At 37.9% G+C, this 23,765-nt stretch overlaps 1 protein-coding gene and 1 long non-coding RNA gene across 3 annotated transcripts in view; one reads left to right on the top strand and one right to left on the bottom strand.

The window, feature by feature from the left end:
- Positions 1 to 22,845, bottom strand: part of scml4 (Scm polycomb group protein like 4) — a 37,786-nt gene extending 14,941 nt beyond the window's left edge. The window contains exons 1-3 of one of the 2 annotated variants that reach the window (XM_053647200.1): positions 22,678 to 22,845; positions 11,972 to 12,212; positions 254 to 480 (exon numbers count right to left, since the gene is read on the bottom strand). In XM_053647200.1, coding sequence (XP_053503175.1) covers positions 254 to 480; positions 11,972 to 12,176 — 432 coding nt within the window. In that variant the 5' untranslated portion in view covers positions 12,177 to 12,212; positions 22,678 to 22,845. Of the gene's footprint in view, positions 1 to 253; positions 481 to 3,087; positions 3,226 to 11,971; positions 12,213 to 22,677 lie in introns of those variants that run through there. The other variant, XM_053647209.1, reaches the window with a different exon arrangement.
- Positions 3,888 to 5,190, top strand: LOC128621442 (uncharacterized). Its single transcript, XR_008388277.1, has 3 exons — positions 3,888 to 4,025; positions 4,289 to 4,460; positions 4,582 to 5,190. It is a non-coding gene; the product is annotated as an uncharacterized LOC128621442 (long non-coding RNA).
- Positions 22,846 to 23,765: the final 920 nt, after the last annotated feature.

The raw sequence follows: 23,765 nt of genomic DNA on the forward strand, positions 1-23,765 counted from the left end.
CACACACGTCCCTTTCTTTCAATCTTGAGTGGGAAACACAAATGTGTTTCATTATAAGCGTCTGGATATTACCAAAAAAAAAGGAAAATTGGTCACAAATATATGAACCATATATAAAAACTGATTCATCTGCTTACAAGGGAATTATAGTTACTCAGCACACACACACACACACACAAACACACACACACACACACAAACACACACACACACACACACACACACATAGTGATATACAGACACTCATGCTGACCTTGAATCCAGGCTTCCTCCCTCTCTTCTTAGGCACTTTGATGGGAGGGAGGGATTCTGGGTAGCGATTCTGATACTCCGGATGCCTTTTGAGCGGCGGCCGTCCCCTCTTGCGACCTGGAACCTTTCCAGTTGGGGGTGGGAGGAAGGAGGGGCTTATTGCCCCAGGTGACTGCATGTCTCCACCCCCTGTCTGTCCAGATGCTGCTGTAGGAATACTCATCAGACCTGCAACCAAGTGATAGAGAGATTTGCATAAGAGAGGAGGGACGCATAGACTAAGCACAGCAATCGATAAAATATCCATCATGTTAAAGGGCCAGGAAGGACAACAGATTTCATTTTTAATGGTTTATGGGACAGGTAATGATGTTTCCATGGTCCTTCGTAGATAAATAAAATAAAATAAAGGCTGTACGCTGCAAGGTGAGATCAATACAATAGATGATCAATATGTATAAGGAATAAAACACAACATGGAGGGCTGTTATAGGAAAATAATCAACAATAGGGTGGTGTAACGTGACCTAATGCAAAGAACTTACTGTTACCTCCACCCTGAATTTGGTTATTTGTCTATAACAGCATGTGCTTTAGTATTTTATTCCTCTTACACCACAGCGCTTTGTCAATACTTTCACATTTTTAATTTATTAATTAATAATTAATCACACTTTACCCTTTAAAGCTGTTGTGAAACCTCTGCAAAACAAGTTCCTCTTATCATTTATAATATAACAGCTTCAAACTGCTCAGTCATTCCCTAACCATTCTCTTGTATCTCTCTCTTGAAGTGAATAACACAAAATAATGCTGTTTGTTTGTTTGCTTGTTTACTGCTAAGAAACTGGAAAGTTCACTGTAACCGCTATGACGTTGTAACTGCTGACACTGGAGACTCCTTCCATAAATGTTAAATAAACATCTCCTTACTTCACCCTATCAACAATTCGACATTTTTCTTTGCTAATTAACAACAAAATCTGTTTATTATTCTCCTTAGATTATATGGCAAGTCCACACATATGAGTTATTTCTATAGAAATGATAGTACGCTGTATTAGAGCAGGAGGATTCATATAAACCTGTCAGACAACACTAATGTCCAGAACCACAGAGTTGTAGAAAATGAATCAACCTTCTGACCAATCAGAATCGAGAATTTAAAAAAAAATCTTTAGAAAAAAAGGAATATAAATGACTTGTACCACTACAAACCCAGCCACACAAATGACTGTAAGATAGAATGCCAACCGCACTAAAGTTCGAGCACGATTATTCTGTGATCTCTTTCAATAAGAACAAAAAAAAACAAAAAAAAACCCACAAATTAAATCATGCTGCTTCAAACTATGCAGCTTGTTAAAGGTATGACCGACGACCCACTTTCTAAAGGAATCAGCAAACCACAGTCACTTGGCAGGAAAGCAGGTACACACAAGGCTTGTCTTCACACCCTGAAACCACAGCATAACACCATCACCTACCCGCCTGCATCACCTATGTACACCATTAGCAAGGCAGTGTGTTAAACTTATAGACACAACATTAAACCAAGCCAAAGAAGGGAACAAAAATGTTCACGAGAATTCTTTATTTTGCTCACTATATATCTTCTGTTCACCACATTATACACCTGACACTTACTTTTATAGAACAGAGTTAACATTTCACATCGTCTTCAATCCAAATGCTCCAGAGCATGAACAAAGTGTAGTGAAAGTAGAAATACTATGGTGTCTAGAAGCCACATAAAGCATCTCTCTCTCTCTCTCTCTCTCTCTCTCTCTCTCTCTCTCGTCCCCCTCCCCCATCCCTCGCTTTTTTTTCCACCCCTCCCCCTCCAGCTGCGGTGCCTGCTGGCCTATGGATCCCTGATGGACGGCTTCCCTTTTCTCCTTCTCCTCCATCTCTCTCTTCCTGTCTGTCTCTCCTCACTCTGTCTTTCCATCACTCTCAACTAGGTGTTCCTCATGCAGGGAACTCATAAGAGTGCCAAGAATATTTAGGATGTGAAAGTGGCATTTTACACACACAAAAAAAGAAAGGTTTTATCGTGTGCACATTCGAGTTTCACCAATAAACTGAAATGGTTTTGGACCTGGCCACATTACTATAGTGTTGTTGTTGTTTTTTGGTAATATAGGCTTCTATAGAGCATATAATAATCACAGTATGCCTAATAATAATAATAATAATAATAATAATAATAATAATAATAATAATAACAATAACAAGATATTCGTCATGCAATCACTATGTCACGCACATTTCATATTGATGTACATAAAAATGTTTTGAAAAATGCTGAGTAGACTAGTGCACGTTTTTAACATGTTATATATTCTTTAAAAGCAGTGATTTGGAAAAGATTATATATATATATATATATATATATATATATATATATATATATATATATATATATATATATATATATATATATATATTTTTTTTTTTTTTTTTTTTTTTCATTACAATCAAGTTCCATCCTGGCACATTTTTATACTCAGCATCCTGGCAAAAGCACTGCTAAGACAATAATAATAATAATAATAATAATAATAATAATAATAATAAATCAGATCAATCATGTGTAGCTATTAGAAGACATGTACAAGCTGACCAATGGATACATTGTAAATATCTCATGCATAGAAGGAAAAAAAATCCCACCTGAGCCCTGAATTATACCAAAACAATAAATACATCCCACACAACTCAAGATTAAATATTAAATTAGGCTACTAAAATGAAATGTAGTCTATATCCTAGGACGTGATAAGCGAATAAGTGATAAGTTTGGGAACAACCTGTGCGTCATTTCTACTTCACCTTTCACACGCTGCCTCTGTCTTTCCCAGTCCATGTCACCGATTATTAATTTTTTTATTTTTTTTCTAATGTATTTCTTTAATCACGATGCGGTTTAGATCATCCACAGTTCTCATTCAGATGCCACTCAGATCCCAGAAAATAATCAAAGCACGTTCGGGAACCTAAAGCACATCACGGGAATGTTATAGACAGGCCAATGATAATAGAGCGTCGAGAGAGAGAGAGAGAGAGAGAGAGAGCAGCGTGACGCGTCTTCCTTCCTTCCTTCCTTCCTCCTCTCTCTAAAAAAAATAGATATCCAAAGGATATTTTGAGACGCACATACCAGACAGGCGAGGTTAAAGCGCAGTCATATCCACATCTACAAAAGCAAAAAAAAACAACAACAACAAACAAACAAACAAAAAAATACAACAACTGTCGTTTAATTTCTATCTCTATTCTGCGTCCTTCGTCGACCGGCCTCGATTCCACCGGCAGTCAAGCAAGTCGAGTCTCCGGTGCGCGCTCCCGAGCGCTCAGGTTCCGATACCGCTCGCTTGGCTGAGGCTTTGCTGCTGCTGCGCGCTCCCGTGCGCACGAAATCGCTGCTCGTGTCTCTGGTGCGCGCTCCCGACTCCACCGCCGCCGCGACGCGCCACGCGCTACAAACTACTGTCCCTCTTTGGTAGTCATGGCAACTAAACTCCTAACATCCTTCCACTGCTGCGAAGCCACAATCTACAGCACCTAATGCAACCCAATCTCCAAATATAAAGCACTGCGATCAAAAACATATAGAAAAGAACAGGTTTGAGCTTAAGACTGGGTGTGTTTTTTATTATTATTTTATTTTTTTGATTTATTGTCGATTAATGTTCCCTGTTTGAGTCTGAACTGCAGCCTGGAATTATCATCCAGAATATCTGAGAAATGTGCAAGCATATAGCCTCCAGGTAGGTTATTTATTTCATTAACACGGCCATCTGACTGCTGTCGCAATTGCCAACTGTTAGAAACAGACCTATTAATTGTATAAAATATAGACATGGATGTGTCGGTCTATATATTTCGAACTAATTACTTGGTAGTTAATGGTCTCTGGTCGAGTGTTCTCAATAATCCTATTAATTAAGCACTGATTTCCCATCTCCACACTACACAGCTTATCTGATTAATCAGACTAATCCTCATCTATCTATCTATCTATCTATCTAAGTACACTGCATGGCCAAAAGTATGTGGACGGGTTGTCCACTAATCATAGGATTGGCGGTTCGATTCCTGGCCCACATGACTCCACATACCGACGTGTCCTTGGGCAAGACACTGAACTCCAAGTTGCTCCCGATGGCAAGTTAGCACCTTGCATGGCAGCTCTGCTACCCTTGGTGTGTGAGTGTGTGTGTGAATGGGTGAATGAGACACAGTGTAAAGCACTTTGGATAAAAGCACCATATAAGTTCAGACCATTTACCTTCACACCTCTATGTGATATATATTCTTCTGTAGCAAGCACATAATCGTCCAGAAAGTCTTTGTGTGCTGTAGCATTACAATTTCCCTTCGCTGGAGCCTGTTCCAGTATGACAGTGTGTCCCTGTGCCCAAAGCAAGCTCCATGAAGAAGGACATGGTGTGGTAAGGTTGGAGTGGAAGAACTCGAGTGTCCTGAACAGAGAGCCCTGACCAAAAGCCCACTGACTCAACACCTTCAGGATGAATTGGAACACAGACTGCACCACAGGACTCCTTTACATCCCAACATCAGTTCCTGACCTCACAAATCCTCACAAAGCGCATTATAACAGTAAAGGGGGAATATATCTGGACTGGGACGTTCAACAAGCACATATGGGAGTGATGGTCAGGTGTCCACAAACTTTTGGCAATGTATTCTATCTCTCTATCTATTTACTTATTTTATTTTTTCAATATTTCTTGGAGTGACGTAAGCATATGTGAGTATCCCTAGAGGATAAAAAATAGGCCTACATTTTTGATATTAGACCTACACTGTTACGCATTGTGATTCTGATATTATGTGATGTGAAAAATCGGTCTGCATTATTATTTTGGTGATAAATAACATCAGTTTAAATAAATGAAATAAAGTATCCAACTGAAATCTGGAGTGTTTGTGAAATAAAATATAAATTAAAAAAAATTATTAATTTAATAGACCTAAACAAATAAATAAATGCATAAGGTAGATCATTTGCATATCGCACCCTCAGAAAATCGATATGTATCGCTATAACAATTTTAGGCGTAACAAACGATATATTGTACCGCCCGCATGGGAGGTGAACCGGATTAAGAAAACGCACGGTAGTAAAAGGTTAGAAATGTGAACACGGGCTAAAACCTGAATGAACTATAGCCCTTAAGTCATTCTGAACTATTCCTCAGATTAATTACACACACGGGAGAACAGCTGCCGGTAAATACCAACATGGCAGCACATCCAATAAGGCGTGTTTGCTTTAGTAAGCTTGAGCAATAAAACCTCACTCATTCCCCGTCGCCTACATAACAACCAATTTTTTTTTAAATCCTCGGTTATAAAAACAGATGCTAATTAATAATCTGATGGCCAAAATTCACTATTCACAATGCTCGTTCTTGCCAAGAATGTTTTCATAATAGTGCTTTTAATAACAAAGGATCATATACGACACACACACACAGTGTGTTGTGTGTGTGTGAGAGAGAGAGAGACACAGAGAGTAAAAGACCAGCTGTCCTTGGCATGGTAAAGTAATGGTAATTTGCAGCATAAATTTGTCTTCCTAAAGAAAACATTTTCACTGCATAAATTAGCAAGCTGTTGAGCTATCCAAAAAATAAAAAAATAGATAAATAAAATAAAAACATTACTGAAATATAGACTACTATAAAGCCAGACGAACACTAATCGTGGCTTAAACGTTATTCTTGACATTATTCTTAAAGAAAGCAGGTCAGCGTTTATTTTCTGAAACATATGCTACTAAGCCCTTGGAGTGGAAATAACCCCTTAATAGAAATAACATGACTTAATTGATAAAAGGGCGTGGTCAGCATCAAATAGGAAGTTGGCTCCAAATAACTTGTGGTAGAAAACAAAAACACTATGCACGCTTTAGCTAGTTTTTCATTCAGAATGTTATAAAAGTGTCATAACTAATACTGTATATTCCACCTGTTTATGATGCATATACAGTGTGTAGAAAATGTACTGTAACATAAAAAAGCATAACGTTAGTTCAAAGTTTTAAAATGTAATCATTTTCATGATGCATCATATGAGGTAAGAACATCTGAGCTAAACTACAAGGCTCCATCCCTCCATTCACCATGGAAGTAGGTTTTCCTTCACTCTCCATCCACACCACGCTGAAACCCATGTTTTCAGGAGAAACCAGAGAACTGGAGAAGAAAACACATGGACCTTCTGTAGGTTTGCATATGAAGACTCGAACAATTCAGATTTTTTTCATTTGTTTGAGCTTTTGTGCTTAGATCTATACGATAACGTTTTTGGGCTACTGTTAATTTTTTTAAAAAGCAATATTTTGAGAATAAATTGTTAATATTTTGAGAATAAAGTCGTAACATTTCAAGGATAAAGTCATCATATTAAAACAGAATGCTCCAAATCAGAGCAAATAATACAAATAATAATAAAAAAAAATCATATTTTGTTTCCTTTATTCATGAAATATTATGACTTTTTTTTATCTCAACATTACAACTTTATTCTCAAAATATTACAGTTTTGTTTTCAAAATATTATGAATTTATTCTCAAAATATTGCAACTTTAATCTAAAAAAAATTAGGAATTTATTCTCTAAATCTTTTTATTTATTTTATAAATAGTGGCCCTAAAACACTGTGTAATTCTAGGATCTGCCTAATCATCAGATCTGTCTAATCAGTGAATTCAGCCATTTTTAGAGCAATATTTTATCACACACACACACACACACACACACATATATATATATAATATATACATTGCTGATGTTTACTATAACGTCCATGTTTTGTTTAGTTAAATATACATTTGTAATATTTTACACAATATTATCTGGGACTGTGATGGCCAAACAGGACACGGCTTGCCTCCTAGTGAAAGGGTTTACCATGCAGGCTGAGGTGAGTGTGTGTGGCTGTGGGGAGGGGGATGATAAATTACACTTTCCCTTTTTTTTCCACATTACCACAAGCACTGTAACACACAGATGGCCCTGTTTCCCAAACAGAGCATATAATCACATATAAACACTCACATTCCACACAAACACTGCCTCTCACACGCAGACCTGACCCTGACCTCCCACGGGGACCCTTGCATTTGACAAACTACTTCCAGGTCAACTGAAGGTCAGGCCAGTGGTCTAAAATAAACACACACACACATACAGAGAGAAAGAGAGAGAGAGAAAGAGAGACAGACTGATGACAACAAAGAGGTGAGTTCAAGTTCAGTGTCCTCTTTCCATAGCTGATGCAAGTACCATTTGAAAACTTAAATTTAACTGATGCAGAATCAAGAGCAATCTGGAGAAAAACACAACGTGAAATGAAATGTAATGAACAAACAATTAATGCAGAAACTAAATCACAATACATACTGCATTGGGCATATACTGATAGACTCCATAACATACATTATACATGCAGAACCACATGGGCACTGCACTCACTCTCTCTCTCTCTCTCTCACACACACACACACACACACACACACACACAACCTAAACAAATATGGCAAAGGAAAACGAAGTCAAATAGGTCATCAGCAAGATCGATAACCCTCCCACAAGGGGTTGCCATGACAACAGCCATTGCTAACTACCAAAAGAAAACGAGATAGAAAAGAGCACATGTCCTACAGTCCAAAAAAAAGCCTTCACTAAGCTCATCTCTTGTAGTGCTCTGTTCCGCTTTTATATCAAATTCATTTCATATCTCCTAACGGCAGACAGGAGGAGAGCTCATCTGCGTCACGTCCAGCATAAGGTGCGCTTATTTACGCTCAGTCAAACACTAGCTTCCCGGTTTAGAGCAATGTAACAAAGATAAATGAACCCCTTATTTAAACTCCTAACCTATTAGTCAGTTATTCATCTAGGCATATAATCTATTATACATGAACTACTATAAATGAATCAGTAACTACTGCTTAACTACTGTTTAGTGACTAATACTAGTAAAATAAAGTATGTGCTTACAAAATATCTGCAGCTACTGAAATATCATGTAAAGTAATGCTTTACTTTATTAAAATACTTAAAAAATTATATATTTTTTTGCATGCATTGAACAGCTCATGCTTGAAACATCCTTTTCCACGAGTCATCCATTATAGGCCATGAAAAGCATACATTTAGTTATGTACAACGTTCACTCAACCCTGTTTCCTGAATGTATTCACCCTTACAAAATATCTGGAATATTCCACACGTCATTCCACATGTCATTCCACACGTCTTTCCACATGTCATTCCACACGCTCAACCGGGAGAAAAATGAGGTTTTCAGTGATATCGTGATATTAACTTCTGAGATCACTACTGAACGTCCTGAACGCCTGTTACTCAAAGTAGAATAATGTCCACACTCTATTAGAATCAATGGTAAACACGTTTTGTGTATTTTCAAATCCTTTTGCAAAAACACACACACACACACACACACACACACACACACACACACAAAAAAAAAAAACCACAACCATTTTATTCATTTAAGAGCAAAATGCCACAATTGTCAGCAAACAAACCTTGTAGAAAAATGAAGTGACTGGATGCTAAACCGAGCCCATTCAGCTGATTATATAGAGTCATATAGGGCTGGTTGAGAGAAGAAAAGATGTTTGAGATTTGTAATGAGTAATCTGAAGGTCTAAATAAAAACATGAGGAATAAAAAGGTTTTGTATAGTATAGGATTATTCAATTTCAAGTCCTCAATTTCAATAACGTTATTCAAATAAAGTGTAAATACGGCAACTGTAGTGATGAAGTACAATTGTTCAAGTATTTTCCAGCTCTGTCCCTATTACAGTTTATTTTTTTTTCCTTTTTCACTACCATATGGTTGAGAGATGGGAGCCAATCAATTGCAGAGTTAATTAAACACATAGATTCATCTACAGAGGCAACTCAATCATCTCAAGCCCATTAACGATATTGGGGGAGATGACCCGCTTAGACCTGACAGTCACTGTGTGTGTTAGTGTGTGTGTGTGTGTGTGTGTGTGTGTGTGTGTATGGTTGTGTGTGAGAGAGAGAAAGAGAGTGAGAGAGAGAGAGAGAGAGAGAGAGAGAGAAGGAAATAGCCCTGAGGCATGGTACATCCATTCCTTTTTTTTTTTTTAGTGTGTAGTGTGTAATTTAAGCACTTTTAATTAAATGCTTACAATCCAGAGCATTTCTGCTGAAACAAAAGTTCTATAAACTCCACACACGCTCTATAAACAGCACCCAAATTACATCGTTTTATTAAAACTCCTTCATATAAAAACTCCCCGTTCAGCCAATTCAACCAAAATTAAAGCACCAACTTAAAACCTGATTGCTATTTCCAAAACATATTATATTCACCATTATCCGCTGTTATTGCTGGCCCTACAAAAGGCATTCATCAAGCTGCCCAAACACACAAACACACACACACAGCTCTGCTATGGCTTTAGCAGAGATTGCTAAGCAGTAAAAATGAGCTTCATGCCAAGCCTAAGATCTTATCCACCTTAATTTCAACCCCAATTCCAAAAAAGTTGGGACACTGTGTAAAATGTAAATAAACGTAAATAAGAGCGGAATGCAATGATGTGCAAATCTCATAAATCCATTTGTTGTTCACAATAGAACATAGAAAACATATCCGGCTTTTTATCAGTGCTCAGTTCAAAAGCCTGCATGTCTGATGGTATGGGCTGCATTAGTGCCTATAGAATGGGCAGCTTGCACATCTGGAAAGGCACCATCAGTGCTGAAAGGTATATACAGGTTTTAGAGCAACATATACTTCCATCCCATCTTTACTCGTGAGAGACTCCACTTCTCTAAGACACTCTTTTTATACCCAATCATATTACTGACCTGTTGCCAATTAACCTCCAGCTGTTTCTTTTTACTAACACTCACTTTTCCAGACTTTTGTTGCCCCCGTCCCAACTTTTTTGAGAAGTGTCGCGGCCATCAAATACAAAAGTAGCTTATTTTTATTCCTTAAAATGGTACATTTCCTCAGTTTAAACATTTGATATGTTTTCTATGTTCTATTGTGAATAACATATATATGTTATTCACAATAGGTTTATGAGATTTGCAAATCATTGCATTCATTTTCATTTTACACAGCGTCCCAAATTTTTGGGAATTGGGGTTGTACACACAATTTTTACTGACTGCAATTTTGTCCTGAAACACAGCCACACACACATACACACACACACACACACACACACACACACGCACACACACACATGCACATACACACACACACACATACAAACTCATACCAAAAGAGTAGGTCATGGAAATTGGCATCTTTTGGCAAACCATCCAGCCAACGCCTACAGTCAGCGGCAAGCGGGATGACGGGAAAATATTCTAATAAATGCATCATGTGAGAAGTTATTTACTATGCTACCATGTTGCCATGGCAACAGGGCAGGAAAATCTGATACCGCAATAAAACCATGTGACAAGGTAAGGCAAAAAATATCCGCAATGTATGCAGACACGTGCATAGGTGCTTCAAGGTGAGATACACACATTTAGTATATTTTCAGAACTCAGACACTTCAGAGGTAAAAATGTGGGGATTAAATCTTTCTGTGTCAGTCTCTTTTTTTCTCTCTCTCACACCCCCTCTGTGATCTCAGAGACAAAGGTAATTAAGAACAGCACACGCTAAATGTCACCTTTTCAAAGCTCACTAACCCCCTCAATCCCAGGGCGGTGTTAAATGAAGAGAAGATTTCTCTTCCTTCTAATTTCTGACATTTTTCTGTCATTTTTTCCCCCTCCTTCACACAACACCACAAACCATTTAACATTCTGCCATTTCCATGTATCTAATACATAAATATCTTTAAAGGTTTCTCTCTAAGCTTTGACACATCATCTTTTTTTTTTTTTAAAGTAATTATTTCTGTCACTGGATCCAGAGCAAGGATGATATATGAAAGATGTTACTGTGCTCATCTGTGTGATCAGACGTTTAGAGCAAAAAACGTATAAACCACACAGCATTTAAGGCAAAATAGCATGAATTTGTCAGCACCGAGGAAAAAATAAAAAAAATAAGAATCAGAAGTATTAAATCCATAAACGCCATAGCATTTACAAGGGGGGAGAAAACATCATTAAAGCAGTGGTTCTCAATCTTTAAAATTCCCCACAGATTTTTAAAAATGAACATAATCTAACATAAACTAGTTCAATATTAGGCTTATTGTTTACAATAAGCTGGAGCTTTTTATTCCTTTAAACTCACAGATTTTAAGTTGATGCTATTTATAGACCTATTTTTATCTATAGATATTGAGATTGAAAGGCTAATAATTATAACAGCTCAGTAAGAAATAGAATAACTTGTTTTGCAATTGTCACCACTGTAATATAACAACAACAACAACAACAACAACAACAAAAACAACAACAACAACAACAAAACCTCTAGGATTCCCAGTAATGGTTCGCGGACCAACTTGATCTAGAACCGCTGATCTAGAGCATAAAATGCATGAACTTCAGAGCATTTGAAGCAAATAAATAAATAAATAAATAAAAAAGCTTGAATCAACTGCATCCGGTGCAAATAAAAAAAATTACATAAACTGCAGAAAAGAGCAAAAGCTTTACATATATAAACTATAAAGATGTAATTACACCGTTCTTACTCTGTGAACAAGTGGGTGGTGTCCTATCCCATAAGCCCCGCCCACTGGGCACCGCCTCTCCGTTCAGGTCGACCAGTTGCCAGAGGCTCCTCCCCCTGTCGGTGCGACGATCGAGGCGAAGGCGAAGCCTGACACTCTGCACGCCCAGGACGCTTGGTATCCAGGAGCCGGTGGAATCCTCCAGATCCCTGCCACGCAGTCTCATTCCCTCGGCAACACACACTCCAGTCCTAACATTACACTGAGGGAAATGAAAGAAACAAACACTTAGGCAGAAGCTACACCTTCGACAATGACAACGAGAGAATCGCAGTATGTAAAATTCAATACTGCAGTACTGCAAGATGTGTATCATTGAATGTACACTGTTAAATGTAACTGTAGCTGGACGTGTCATTTTTTAATTATTAAAAGATGTAATCCGTTGCGAATTGCTGTGGTATAGGAGGAATAAAACCCTTCAGGATGTGCTGTTATGGGAAAATAATCAATGCTGGGGTGTTAACAACATCACACCACCTGTCATTGATTATTTTCCCATAACAGCACATGCTGTTGTGTTTATTCCTTATGTCCATGTATACAATGACAACTTTGTTGTTGCGTTAAGTCGGCCCTAAATCTTCCCACCACTGGATATACTGTATGTATAAAACATTTTAAATAGAATATAATCATTATTCATCTTTAACCCAAAGCTGAAACACTTAATAGCTTCAGAAAACTTGCCAGAGTCTCCAAGCCATTCATCTCCATCATCTCCTAACCTTTTAATTAGGCATTTCTTAAAACGAATCATTTCTACCATTTTCTCCAGCACAACAAAAGCCCTGAAACAAGCGCTGATGTGCCCGACTCTAATGGAACAACGTTTTCAACCGAATGACCAACGGATCCAAAAATTGCATGTAAATTAGGAAACCGTGTTGCACAAAGGAGCCATTGTGGAACAAGGTCTAAATAGTTTGGCCCGTGAGGCAGAGCTCATTTTTCTGCGGATTAAAAAAGAAAAAGTGAACAAAGTTCTTCCTTTTCAGTCTCGCCCTCTTTCAAGCGCTTTCTCCCCCATTGAAAGTCTTTATTGAGTGGCTCTGTGCTAAAGACTGAGCCAGACCTGCACTCAAGTGCCATATATTTTCCCAATTTAGAGAATAAAAGTCTTTCTGGAAAAACAATGAATAGATCTTAAACTTAAACGTGAACGCATTTTCTCTCTTGGGGGAAAAATAAAGGGGTTTTAACCCTTACAGGATTGTCAACTCTTCAAATCCTTACGCAGGGTTTCCCTATCAGGAAAGAAAATACAAGTAGAATCCTTTTAGGACGCTAAAAATTCCTAAACTTTCCAAAGAACCATTGAGGAACCCTGAACAATTATATAAAATTACAAAGTATATAAGGTTATGCTTTTCTTTTTTTCTTCTTTTTTTTAAAAGCAATAATGCAAAAGCAATAATGACTTACAAATACTGTAAGGAGGTTGTTTATTCAAAAGCACAAAGAGACGACATTTAAAAATACTATAAATCTGTCAACACCTGACATGCTGAAAGACTGAAAAAAGTCTTGAAAACTAATAAAGACAGGCACGCAGGGATGTGAGTTCATGAAACGGTCCAGAGCTCTGTGACAAGGTTCAGATTATTTTCTCCTAAGTACAAAACAGCCACAAAATAGCATACATTTAATATTGGAGAGAGGGCAAGTGGGACGCACATGAACGTTTTTGTGAGAAGATATGGCATGAACCTTGTGGGAAAACAAACCAAATTTTCATACAAAAAAGACTGAGAGCGAGTTTATATGAAGTCAAAAAAGAAACGCAAACCCCACTGCTCATCTTAACCTTTACCATTTGCTGTTTTAATATCAGTTAGGTGACAGGAATGAGTACAAATTTGGGAAAAGTGTGAAATGAAAAGGATACTTAAACCAACACACACATACACACACACACACCTCCTGGACTGAGATAATAGAAAACTATTGAAGTGTGACACTATTATTACATATAAGCATGTATCATCATTTATAATGCAGATGAAACTTCGTAAAACGTAACCACAATCAAATTCTTCACCTTTTTCAATAGTACAAATTTTTGTAGCTATCCCATTGCCATAAATTTTTCTTATAATTATTTTATTTTCATTTGGAGCTAAGTACATAGGCGACAAGATAGTTTAAAGATAAAATATCTTTAACATTATACTACAAATAGGAATAAAACACAACGGGGTTATATGCTGTTTTACAAAAATACGTATGGTATTGGGGTGGCTGTGTCTCAGGTGGTAGAGCGGGTTGTCCACTAATCGTAAGATTCCCGGCCCACATGACTCTGCCCAAGAGTCCTTGGGCAAGTCACTGAACCCTGAGTTGCTCCCGATGGCAAGTTAGCGCCTTGCATAGCAGCTCTGCTACCATTGGTGTGTGTGTGATTGTGTGTGTGAATGGGTGAAGCAGTGTAAAGCACTTTGTAGAACCGTTAAAGTTAAAAAAACATGAAGCCCAACACCTCCAGAAGCATTTTATTCTGCTTATACCACTTTAAATGACGTTTAATCCCTTTTAGTTACATTTAATGTACTATAATATAACGTAATGTGCATGTGAACACTCTTTAACTTTAATAAGAAAGTGCAAACTCTTCTGTCCTGAACACTCTCCCATGGGGAAAAACTTACTGACCGTTACAAAGCGCTGACACTGGAGACTCCTTCCATAACATATTCTTACACAAAGCTTCATCATATCAACAATTATCCACTTTTTGCTAATTAATAGAACATTTTTTCAAACTATTCACTATTAGCTTCCTTAGTCCCTGTGTACGTTCTTGCTACAGAAACAATAACCTATTATACTTTTTTAAAAAGCAAAAATGAGAGAATATTTCTACATTCTTCTGATAAAAGAATCTAAACCTAATAACCGAACACATGCCCGGCCACTGCAAGGTTATGAGGCTTAACATCATTCTCTTAGACGATATTAAGTTTATATCTTCAGTTATTAATATATAAAATGAGATACACTAAATAGTTTCTGGATTTTTCCCAATGTTCTGCATTCTTAAGATCAACACAAAATGGGTACAATTGTGAATGTAAAGAAATTTTACTCCACAATTTTAATAACAGATAACACAATGGTTCCTGTACAATAATAAAAAAAATGTAAAAACATAAAGCAAGCCATTTTTTTTTCTAGTTAGTCTAAAAGGAAATGCTGCAGGCTGCACTGTGCTTTTATAATACAAGCATGTCCTCTGGAATAATTTCCACAAAGGCCACTTTTATCATTGTATTAACATTCACGCATATTTGATTATATATATATATATATATTATATATATATATATATATTCGGCTTATAGGCAGAGTGGCGCGTGGCTCCTCCCTCGAGACCCACTTCAGGGGCAACTGAGGGAATCAAAGGCAGTGACATTCTCAAAATTTAGATATTCAAATCGAGCGCGGTTCAGCATCCACTTACACTTGACACATAAAGGCGCACACACACACGCACACAAACACACGCACACACATAACACTGATTTTGATCCAGGGTTCACAATGCAAATATACAGTGCCTTCCACTAATATTGGCACCCTTGGTAAATACAAGCAAAAAAGGCTGTGACAAAATTGTCTTTATTGGTTAACCTTTTGATCGTTTGTTAAAAAAATATTCACAAAAAATACTCTGCTCTCATGGATATCAAACAATTGCAAACACAACACAGGTTTATCACAAAAAATATCTTTGTTAAATATAAGTGTGCAACAATTATTGGCACCCTTTTAGTCAATACTTTGTGCTACCTCCCTTTGCCAAAATAACAGCTCTGAGTCTTCTCCTATAATGCCTGATGAGGTTGGAGAATACATGGCAAGGGATCTGAGACCGTTCCTACATACAGAATCTCTCCAGATCCTTCAAATTTCGAGGTCTAGCCTGGTGGACTCTCCACTTCAGTTCACCCCATATGTTTTCCCCATTATGTATTTCAAGTCAGGGGACTGGGATGGCCATGGCAGGACCTTGATTTTGTGGTCAGTAAACCATTTCTGTGTTGATTTTGATGCATGTTTTGGATCACTGTCCTGCTGGAAGATCCAACCACGGCCCATTTTAAGTTTTCAGCCAGAGGGAGTTAGGATTTCATTTAATATCTGTTGATATTTGATAGAGTCCATGATGCCATGTATCCTAACAAAATGTCCAGGTCCTCTGGCACAAAAACAGCCCCAAAACATTAAAGAGCCACCATCATATTTAACCGTGGGCATGAGGTACTTTTCCATATGGCGACCTCTCTGTGTGCGCCAAAACCACCTCTGGTGTTTATTGCCAAAAAGCTCTATTTTGGTTTCATCTGACCATAGAACCCGATCCCATTTGAAGTTCCAGTAGTGTCTGGCAAACTGAAGACACTCAAGTTTGTTTTTGGGTGAGAGTAGAGGCTTTTTTCTTGAAACTCTGTTTCATTGTTATGAATGACTAAGGGAATTTGGCCTATGTGTTACCTCATATTTATACCCCTGTGAAACAGAAAGTCATGGTTGAACAATTTCCTGTTCCTAGTCACCCAGGTGTGCTAAAAAAAATTTTTAATAATTGCCAATAATTGTTGCACACTTATATTTAACAAAGATATTGTTTTTGGATAAACCTGTGTTGTGTTTGCAATTGTTTGATATCCATGAAAGCAGAGTATTTTTTGTGTATTTTTTTTAACAAAAGATCAAAAGGTTAAACAATAAAGACAAATTTTCACAGCCTTTTTTGCTCATATTTACCAAGGGTGCCAATATAAGTGGAGGGCACTGTATATCATTTCTTTATGCAACTTGATTATATCTACATGGGTCAGTCCCTCTCAATTGCTCCAAAAATTGTAACATTGATTCCTGACTGTTTTTAATTTTCTTAATTTTTTTTAGCGATTACCTCCATGTATTAGCATTACAAAACCACCAGTTGCTTTTTTTGTTTGTTTGTTTGTTTGTTTTGTTTTGTTTTTTACTTGGTTTAACCAACGTTCATCTTTGTTGGGTCATGGCATCCAACAAATTTTGGTTATACAGCTGTTTACGGAAAATATCGGCTCAGGATGGGCCTAGCTCCTTGGAACAAAACTGATCTCTAGAGAACATTACAAGGTACATATACAAATATAAACATTTGACACATACTTGTTCCTTGTAATGCTCAAGATTGCTCACAATGGATTGCAGACCACTTTTAGGGTCAATTTATAGTGGGAAAGGTTCAAGTCTATAGCTAGAAGTTTCCCTAAACAGCTGTATAACCAAAATTTGTTGTGTGCCATGACACAAAGACAGCCATCGTAATAAAATCAAGTAAAATAAAATATTTTTTTAATGTAAAAAAAACTGGTGGTTTGCAATGCCAATATGTAGAGGTAATCATAAAAAAACAATTTGGAAAATAAAAAATGTTTGCGTAACCTGCATTGGACCACTTGAGATGGAATGACCCACATTAAAGCGGTGGGTATGGGTACATTAAAGGTATGACAAAAATAGCATATCAGGATACTTGTGAATATACGAGACCAAATATTTATCACAAAATCTAATATAGCTAACAAAATGCCAGCAAAAACAAAGTTGTGCTGAATTAAAAGTGTATAAACGAAAAACAAAACCGTTAAACTGTGTTTGAATACCTAAAACAAATAAAATTCTAACTGAAAAGAGGGAAAAATAAAAAGAAATTTGTAAAAAAACAAAAAAACAAAAAACAAATAAAAGACAATATCAAAGATTATATAAATGAAATGACATTTAACCAGCTGCTTTCCTTACAGTTTTTAATGATTATAGATATAAGATATATCTGATATTGTAAGATATCAGTGATATCTCAGAAACGTATATCATTAAAGAATATCAAAATATAAATATTATATCAGCATATCTCCCAGCTCTAAAACATTATAACTTGCTGTTTTTAAAATATGACATTATTTGTATATTTTCAAAAATTTTCAATATAATTTTTATTCTTTCTGGTTGATGTGACAAATATTATAATGGCATTTAAATAAATATTTCTCTGAGACATTGTGTGATTTGTCAGTTTCCGATTCGTTTTAATATTCACACACAAAAAAAAATTGCGTATTGGATATAAAAATCCTTCCCCCTCCCTTTTATTTCATTTTCCCACATTCTTTGTCAATAGCTTTCATCTAAATAAAAACCTTATAGTTTTATATCTAAGCTTAAATTAAAGGATGCTCTAAACCTTACCCAAATTAAATATTATAACACGTACTGTATCACGTACTGGTTTTTTTTTTCATCTCTAAGCTGAATGTTTTTATGTTTCTATTATATCTGTGAAAACATCCAATGAAGACGCTCAAGAAAGAATCCCGATGTATTAATGAATTAATTATCTTTCTCATGCCTACCGTATACACACTAGTACGAAACATAAAATGTGTTTACTTGTGAAGGAATTCCCAGTAGAGATGTTCACCTGAAGAACACGGTGCAGATCTTCACACTGTATTGAGCAGAACTGAAGGCTTCAGGTGGCTAGGCTTATTTACTATCATTCTTAAAAGCCTGAAGGACATAAATGTCCTTGAATGTGATCTTTGCTATGTTTTGGTTCTTTGTTTTTTGGGGGGAGGGAGGTCTTCGGAGAGGAACCAAGCACCATGCACAGCAGAGCGTTAATCCCTATTCATATCAATAGGCCACTTTTGAAGGTTCATTTCGATTTTCCTTATTTGCTAAAAATAAATGACAGATCTGTGTGGAAGAAGAAGAAGAAGAAGAAGAAGAAGAAGAAGAAGGCCTGTTTCTTGATTCCCCTCTTCATAATGTGGATAAGGAGGCTAAGCAAAAGGTTGGAAAGAATCGATTCGGCACAGCGTGGCCCGTGACACGCTCTTTTTAGTCAAAGCCCACTTTGTCTATTACAACAGTTACTCCATTATAAAAACTAAAGCGCTCACTGACTTCAAAGTTCAAAGAGTACTGAAGCGCAGCTGACAAGGCTCCAGCCGAGCCCTTAAGTCATTTGTTTGTCTTTCCATTTACCTGCAACCACATACAAGGGCATTTGTTTTCATGACGTGCACCTTAACACTGGACAGAACAGGTGAAGCACAGTAAAGCTGCTAATAACTAGTCAAGTGTAACTGAGCCAAGAGGACATTATGATCAAATCAAAGCTTTTAGTAGTTTCATTAGATGAACAAGCTTTATTCCTTTACCTGCTGAAAGGATTGAGCTCATTGCAGGGTTTGTGTAGTGAAAACCTGTGGCTGGATATGGAAATGTACTGGCTATATCTAATAAAATGACCTGATTTGACTGCCAACCTAATCACAGTCAATGAGACGTCAAGACTTGTGACTCTGCAAACTAAATTGAGGAACGTTCATAATTAAAGCAGTAGTTAGTCAGCTAGGCAGGTTGGCCATCATTGGTCAAACTCAGTAGAGTTCCATCCACATGTGAACACTGATTCTGGTGGGGCAAGATGACATTAGTAATGACATAACCTCAAACAAAATGAAGTCGAGAGAATATCACAGTTGACTTACACTATAGGCTCTAGTGTATCGGGGGTAATTTTAGAGTAATCTCGTCAAATGCAGACAACATCCAGCCATCCAGCGTTTTATCCAATCAAACAGTTCGTTTTGAGCAATTTTAGTCCCTCTGCTCAACCATGTTCGATACAGCAGGTGCTATCCCGTCGCCTATGAGGCACGCACATACGAGTGAGTTAATGCTGTATCATTAACCAGGGTTGCCAGGTTTCATCTACATCTACTGTACATCTCAAAAACACACAATAGACCTAAAACCAGTCCCTCCAGGATTTCGCAATTTTTTGATCGCAGAAATGAACGCAAAATCAAGCAAGCGCTGCAATATTCGTTGGAGCTTGCCAGTTTTTTTTTTAAATGACCACAGAGTTTCCGCAGATTTGGGCCCAAGACTCATCGTGTGACATCATCACAACACACATTCAGCCAAAGTCCTCTTCGATTCACGTGCGTCGACCATGAGTACAGCTTAAAGGTCTCGTTTAGCAACAAACATCGCTGTAAAAGACTGTGCAAAACAATTTCATACAATTGTGATTTCTCCAATTCAAGTAGATTTCCACAAAACAATTCGCAAATTTTGAAATAATCGAGCAAAATCAAGCATTTTTGGCCACAACAATCACAAAAAAAAAAAACCTCTGCGAAATCCTATACGGACTGTTAAAAAAAAACACACACACACACACTGGAAAAGCCAGAGACACATTTTTGTTCTTCTTGTTCAGAGCATTTGTGTGGGAAACAAGGTCTCCATGGAGGTCACACGCATTTCTAAAGTATAGACATCATCCACACAATATAATGACCTCCACACCGTGATTCCAGCCTAATTCCTCCCCTTTCTCTCTCCAACACTTTGCAACATATCTTACACCAGAAATGTCTGTCTCTCTGAACTCACTTGTGGAAATTTATTTAATTGAATTCTGATTACTTGCTATCAAACAAGCTCTTGGTGGCCCGTGGAGTATTATACAATCCCAATTTTGATGTATAAACTGCAACCCTGGTACAGTAACTTTCAAAGTCCTGTCATCTGCTCCTCCCTTGAGAATGGGGCAGCATGATTCTTGCCCCAAAGGCATCTATTATCACTTGTTTACAGTTACATTTAAGTAGTGCTTTTCAAGACATTCAAAGCACACACTAATAATTGGGGGGGTCTCCTCAACCACCACTAGTATGTAGCATTCACCTGAATGATGTGACAGCAGCCATATTGCACCAGAACACCCATCACACAACAGCTATTAGTGGAGAGGAAAGAGTGATGTAGCCAATTCAGAGATGGGGATTATTAGGGGGCCATGATAAGTATCCTGGGATTTTTAATGACCACAGAGAGTCAGGACCTCAGTTTAACGTCTCATCCGAAAGACAGTGCTGTCCCCATCACTATACTGGGGCATTAGGCCCCACACAGACCACAGGGTGAGCACCCCCTGCTGGCCTCACTGATACCTCTTCCAGCAGCAACCTTAGTTTTCCCCCCCCAGGTGGTCTCCTATTCAGGTACTACCCTGCTTAGCTTCAGTGCAACACCAGGTGAGCACTGCAGGAAGATATGGCTCTGGTGACAGTAACCCTAGGTGATATGGTTCCCAAATTTGACCACTATTATTTGCAATAATAACTCTAGGGAGCTAAGTGGGGCAAGTGAGCACGGTAGCTCTTGAATCTAGGAAGGTGAGCAAATCGAAGTGTCATTGGCTTAAATTAGTCAAATTGCAACACTTTTCATATTGATGAGGACTTGAAGATTGAACATCCCCTATGAGTCCATAACATAAATGACCTTGAATTTCAACTCCAAATGTTGTCACATCCTTCAAGCAAAATTAGATACTCCCAAATAAACGTGAATATTTTTTACGCATACATCAGCAATCAGCCTTGTTCCACTGCTTTACCGTGCACTATATATAGACCTTGTCCAGGTTTGAGAAGAGTGCAGGATTCACTCGCTGTATTTCTTATTAGAGAACAGGCCTGAAGGTCAACGGGAATTAATTATTTACCCGTCTCTTTCCCACCAAAATTGTGTGAGCTTAATATTACTATAAAGATTTTTCTTTTCTTTTTTTTTTTTTGGATGGCTCCTTGGCAAGGATGGTTTATTTTTTCCAACTATGAAAACTCATACACATAGAGCCTATCTCTAGTGGCTTGTCTGATCCAATAATAAAGACTGTGTGTGTGTGTGTGTGTGTGTGTGTGTGTGTGTGTGTGTGTGTGTGTCTCCCTATTCAGGCTGGCAAGTTGCCTCAGGGTCCCATCACACACCCCAGTGCACAGTGCATTTGAGTGTGTGTGTGTGTGTGTGCATTTAAAAGGAGACAAAAAACAACAACACTAAATGCAGATCCCTGTCTAATGCACTTTCTCTTTCAGCATTCTCTTCACCATGCTCATCTTAAAACACATAACCACGTTTAATCATTAGATCCCTTGGTGATGAGCACGTGCCACTCCACAGAAACTATTAACGAGCTTGGGTCATTGTCACTTGCAAATATGCAAAGCATATTTATGGACCTGCAAATAGGACAGGATGCACAGGGAAGCCGCTCGGAAAGTAGGATGGTGTGTGTGATGGTTAATAGTAGCTGTGTGCACAGGCTTAAAAATAACATACTGAGATTTGTTGACAAGGCAAACGCAGAACGCGCAGGTGGGGCACATCCCAGGAGAATACACAGCTTTCTGTGCGAAAATAACAATCCCGGTGTAATGCGTTAAAACTTTATGTATTGTTTCGTATTCGTATCCAAACGGTTGAAAAAAGTAGATGATAAGATTGCTCCTGTCCTGTCTGTAGCCTACAACACATGGCAACATCCGCGTGCAAGTGCGAGTTCAATATACATCAGTGCATGATCGCATCGTAATAACAAACGCTGGTCTCCAAACATTACATTATTTGCAAACCATAAACATCCGAAACGTCGCCTGGAATCATCCAAAAACACGAGCTGTGTTTGGGAACTTGGCGCGCGCTCGAGGTTCTTACACGCTAAACACAAACACGCACACGCACGCGCGCGCGCGGGTCCAGCAATGCAAAAAAAAAATGTTAAGCCAAGCACATATCCACTTTACCTCTGCGTCTATGGATGTTATGGCTGTTAGTTAGCTAGTTGGTCCTCATGGGTCTGGAGCGTGCAGACCGAGCGGAGCGCCTCGCCCCGGAAGCCGCGAGCTCGGTTTGCTGATCCTCGCGCGCCGCTGATGCGGATGAAGCGTGTTTTTTTTTGTTTTTTTTTCGGGCTGCGGGAAGAGAGAAGAGACACCGCGCGGATTTCAGCTCGCGGGGGAGCTAATTACTAAATAGCACGAGGAATCTCGGGTTATTTATTTATTTATTTATATGTTTATCTAGGCTATTTGTAGACTACTTATATATATATATATATATATATATATATATATATATATATATATAATTTTTATTATTTGCTCACGTTGGCTTTGTGCAAAGGACGTAAAAAAAAGGCAGTACGGGATTTCCGATTATAGGCTACCCATTTGAGGGAAATTAAAAAAAACAAACATCTGCATCATTTCCCTTCCATCATCATCATCATCATCACTGAGCAGAGTCCTGCAGCTGGAAAGCTCTTCGGTTCGGTGTTTAAGGTTTGAACGGATTCCCAAATGTGTCCAGTTTGCCTCTGGGGCTTTTTTTTCTTCGTCATTGAGTGGTGCTTATGTAACACACCGCTCCAGAAAGCTTTTATTATTTACAATCCGTCATGAGTTTGATCCCCCCCCCCCCCTCCCACCACCACACACACACACACACAGAGCCATCACTACAACTGACATTTATCAAAAGTACCCAATGCATGCTCTGAAAAAAAAAGAAGGTTCCATCTGGAAAACTTTTCAAAACCTGCGCTAAATTATCAGCCTTCATTTAAACGGCTCCCTGAAACAAGCCGAGCAAACTGTAAGCTAATGTAGAACCCAAACCTCTTTCGTGTTATAGGCCTACTGAATTAATCGTCGGCTCCTGGAGGTCTGATAAATAAATAAATAGATTCATTAAACAAGTAAGTAAGTAAATAAATAAATAAGGATTCTTGACATTAATGCGCAAAAACGCGTAAAGGGTTTGACCCAAACCCAGGAGACGCCAAAATGCGCATTCCTCAGTTAATCAAATGTGGAAGTGGACTTTCCGTGTG

Source organism: Ictalurus furcatus, chromosome 2, assembly GCF_023375685.1.
Source record: "Ictalurus furcatus strain D&B chromosome 2, Billie_1.0, whole genome shotgun sequence".
NCBI classification, from domain to species: Eukaryota; Metazoa; Chordata; class Actinopteri; order Siluriformes; family Ictaluridae; genus Ictalurus; species Ictalurus furcatus.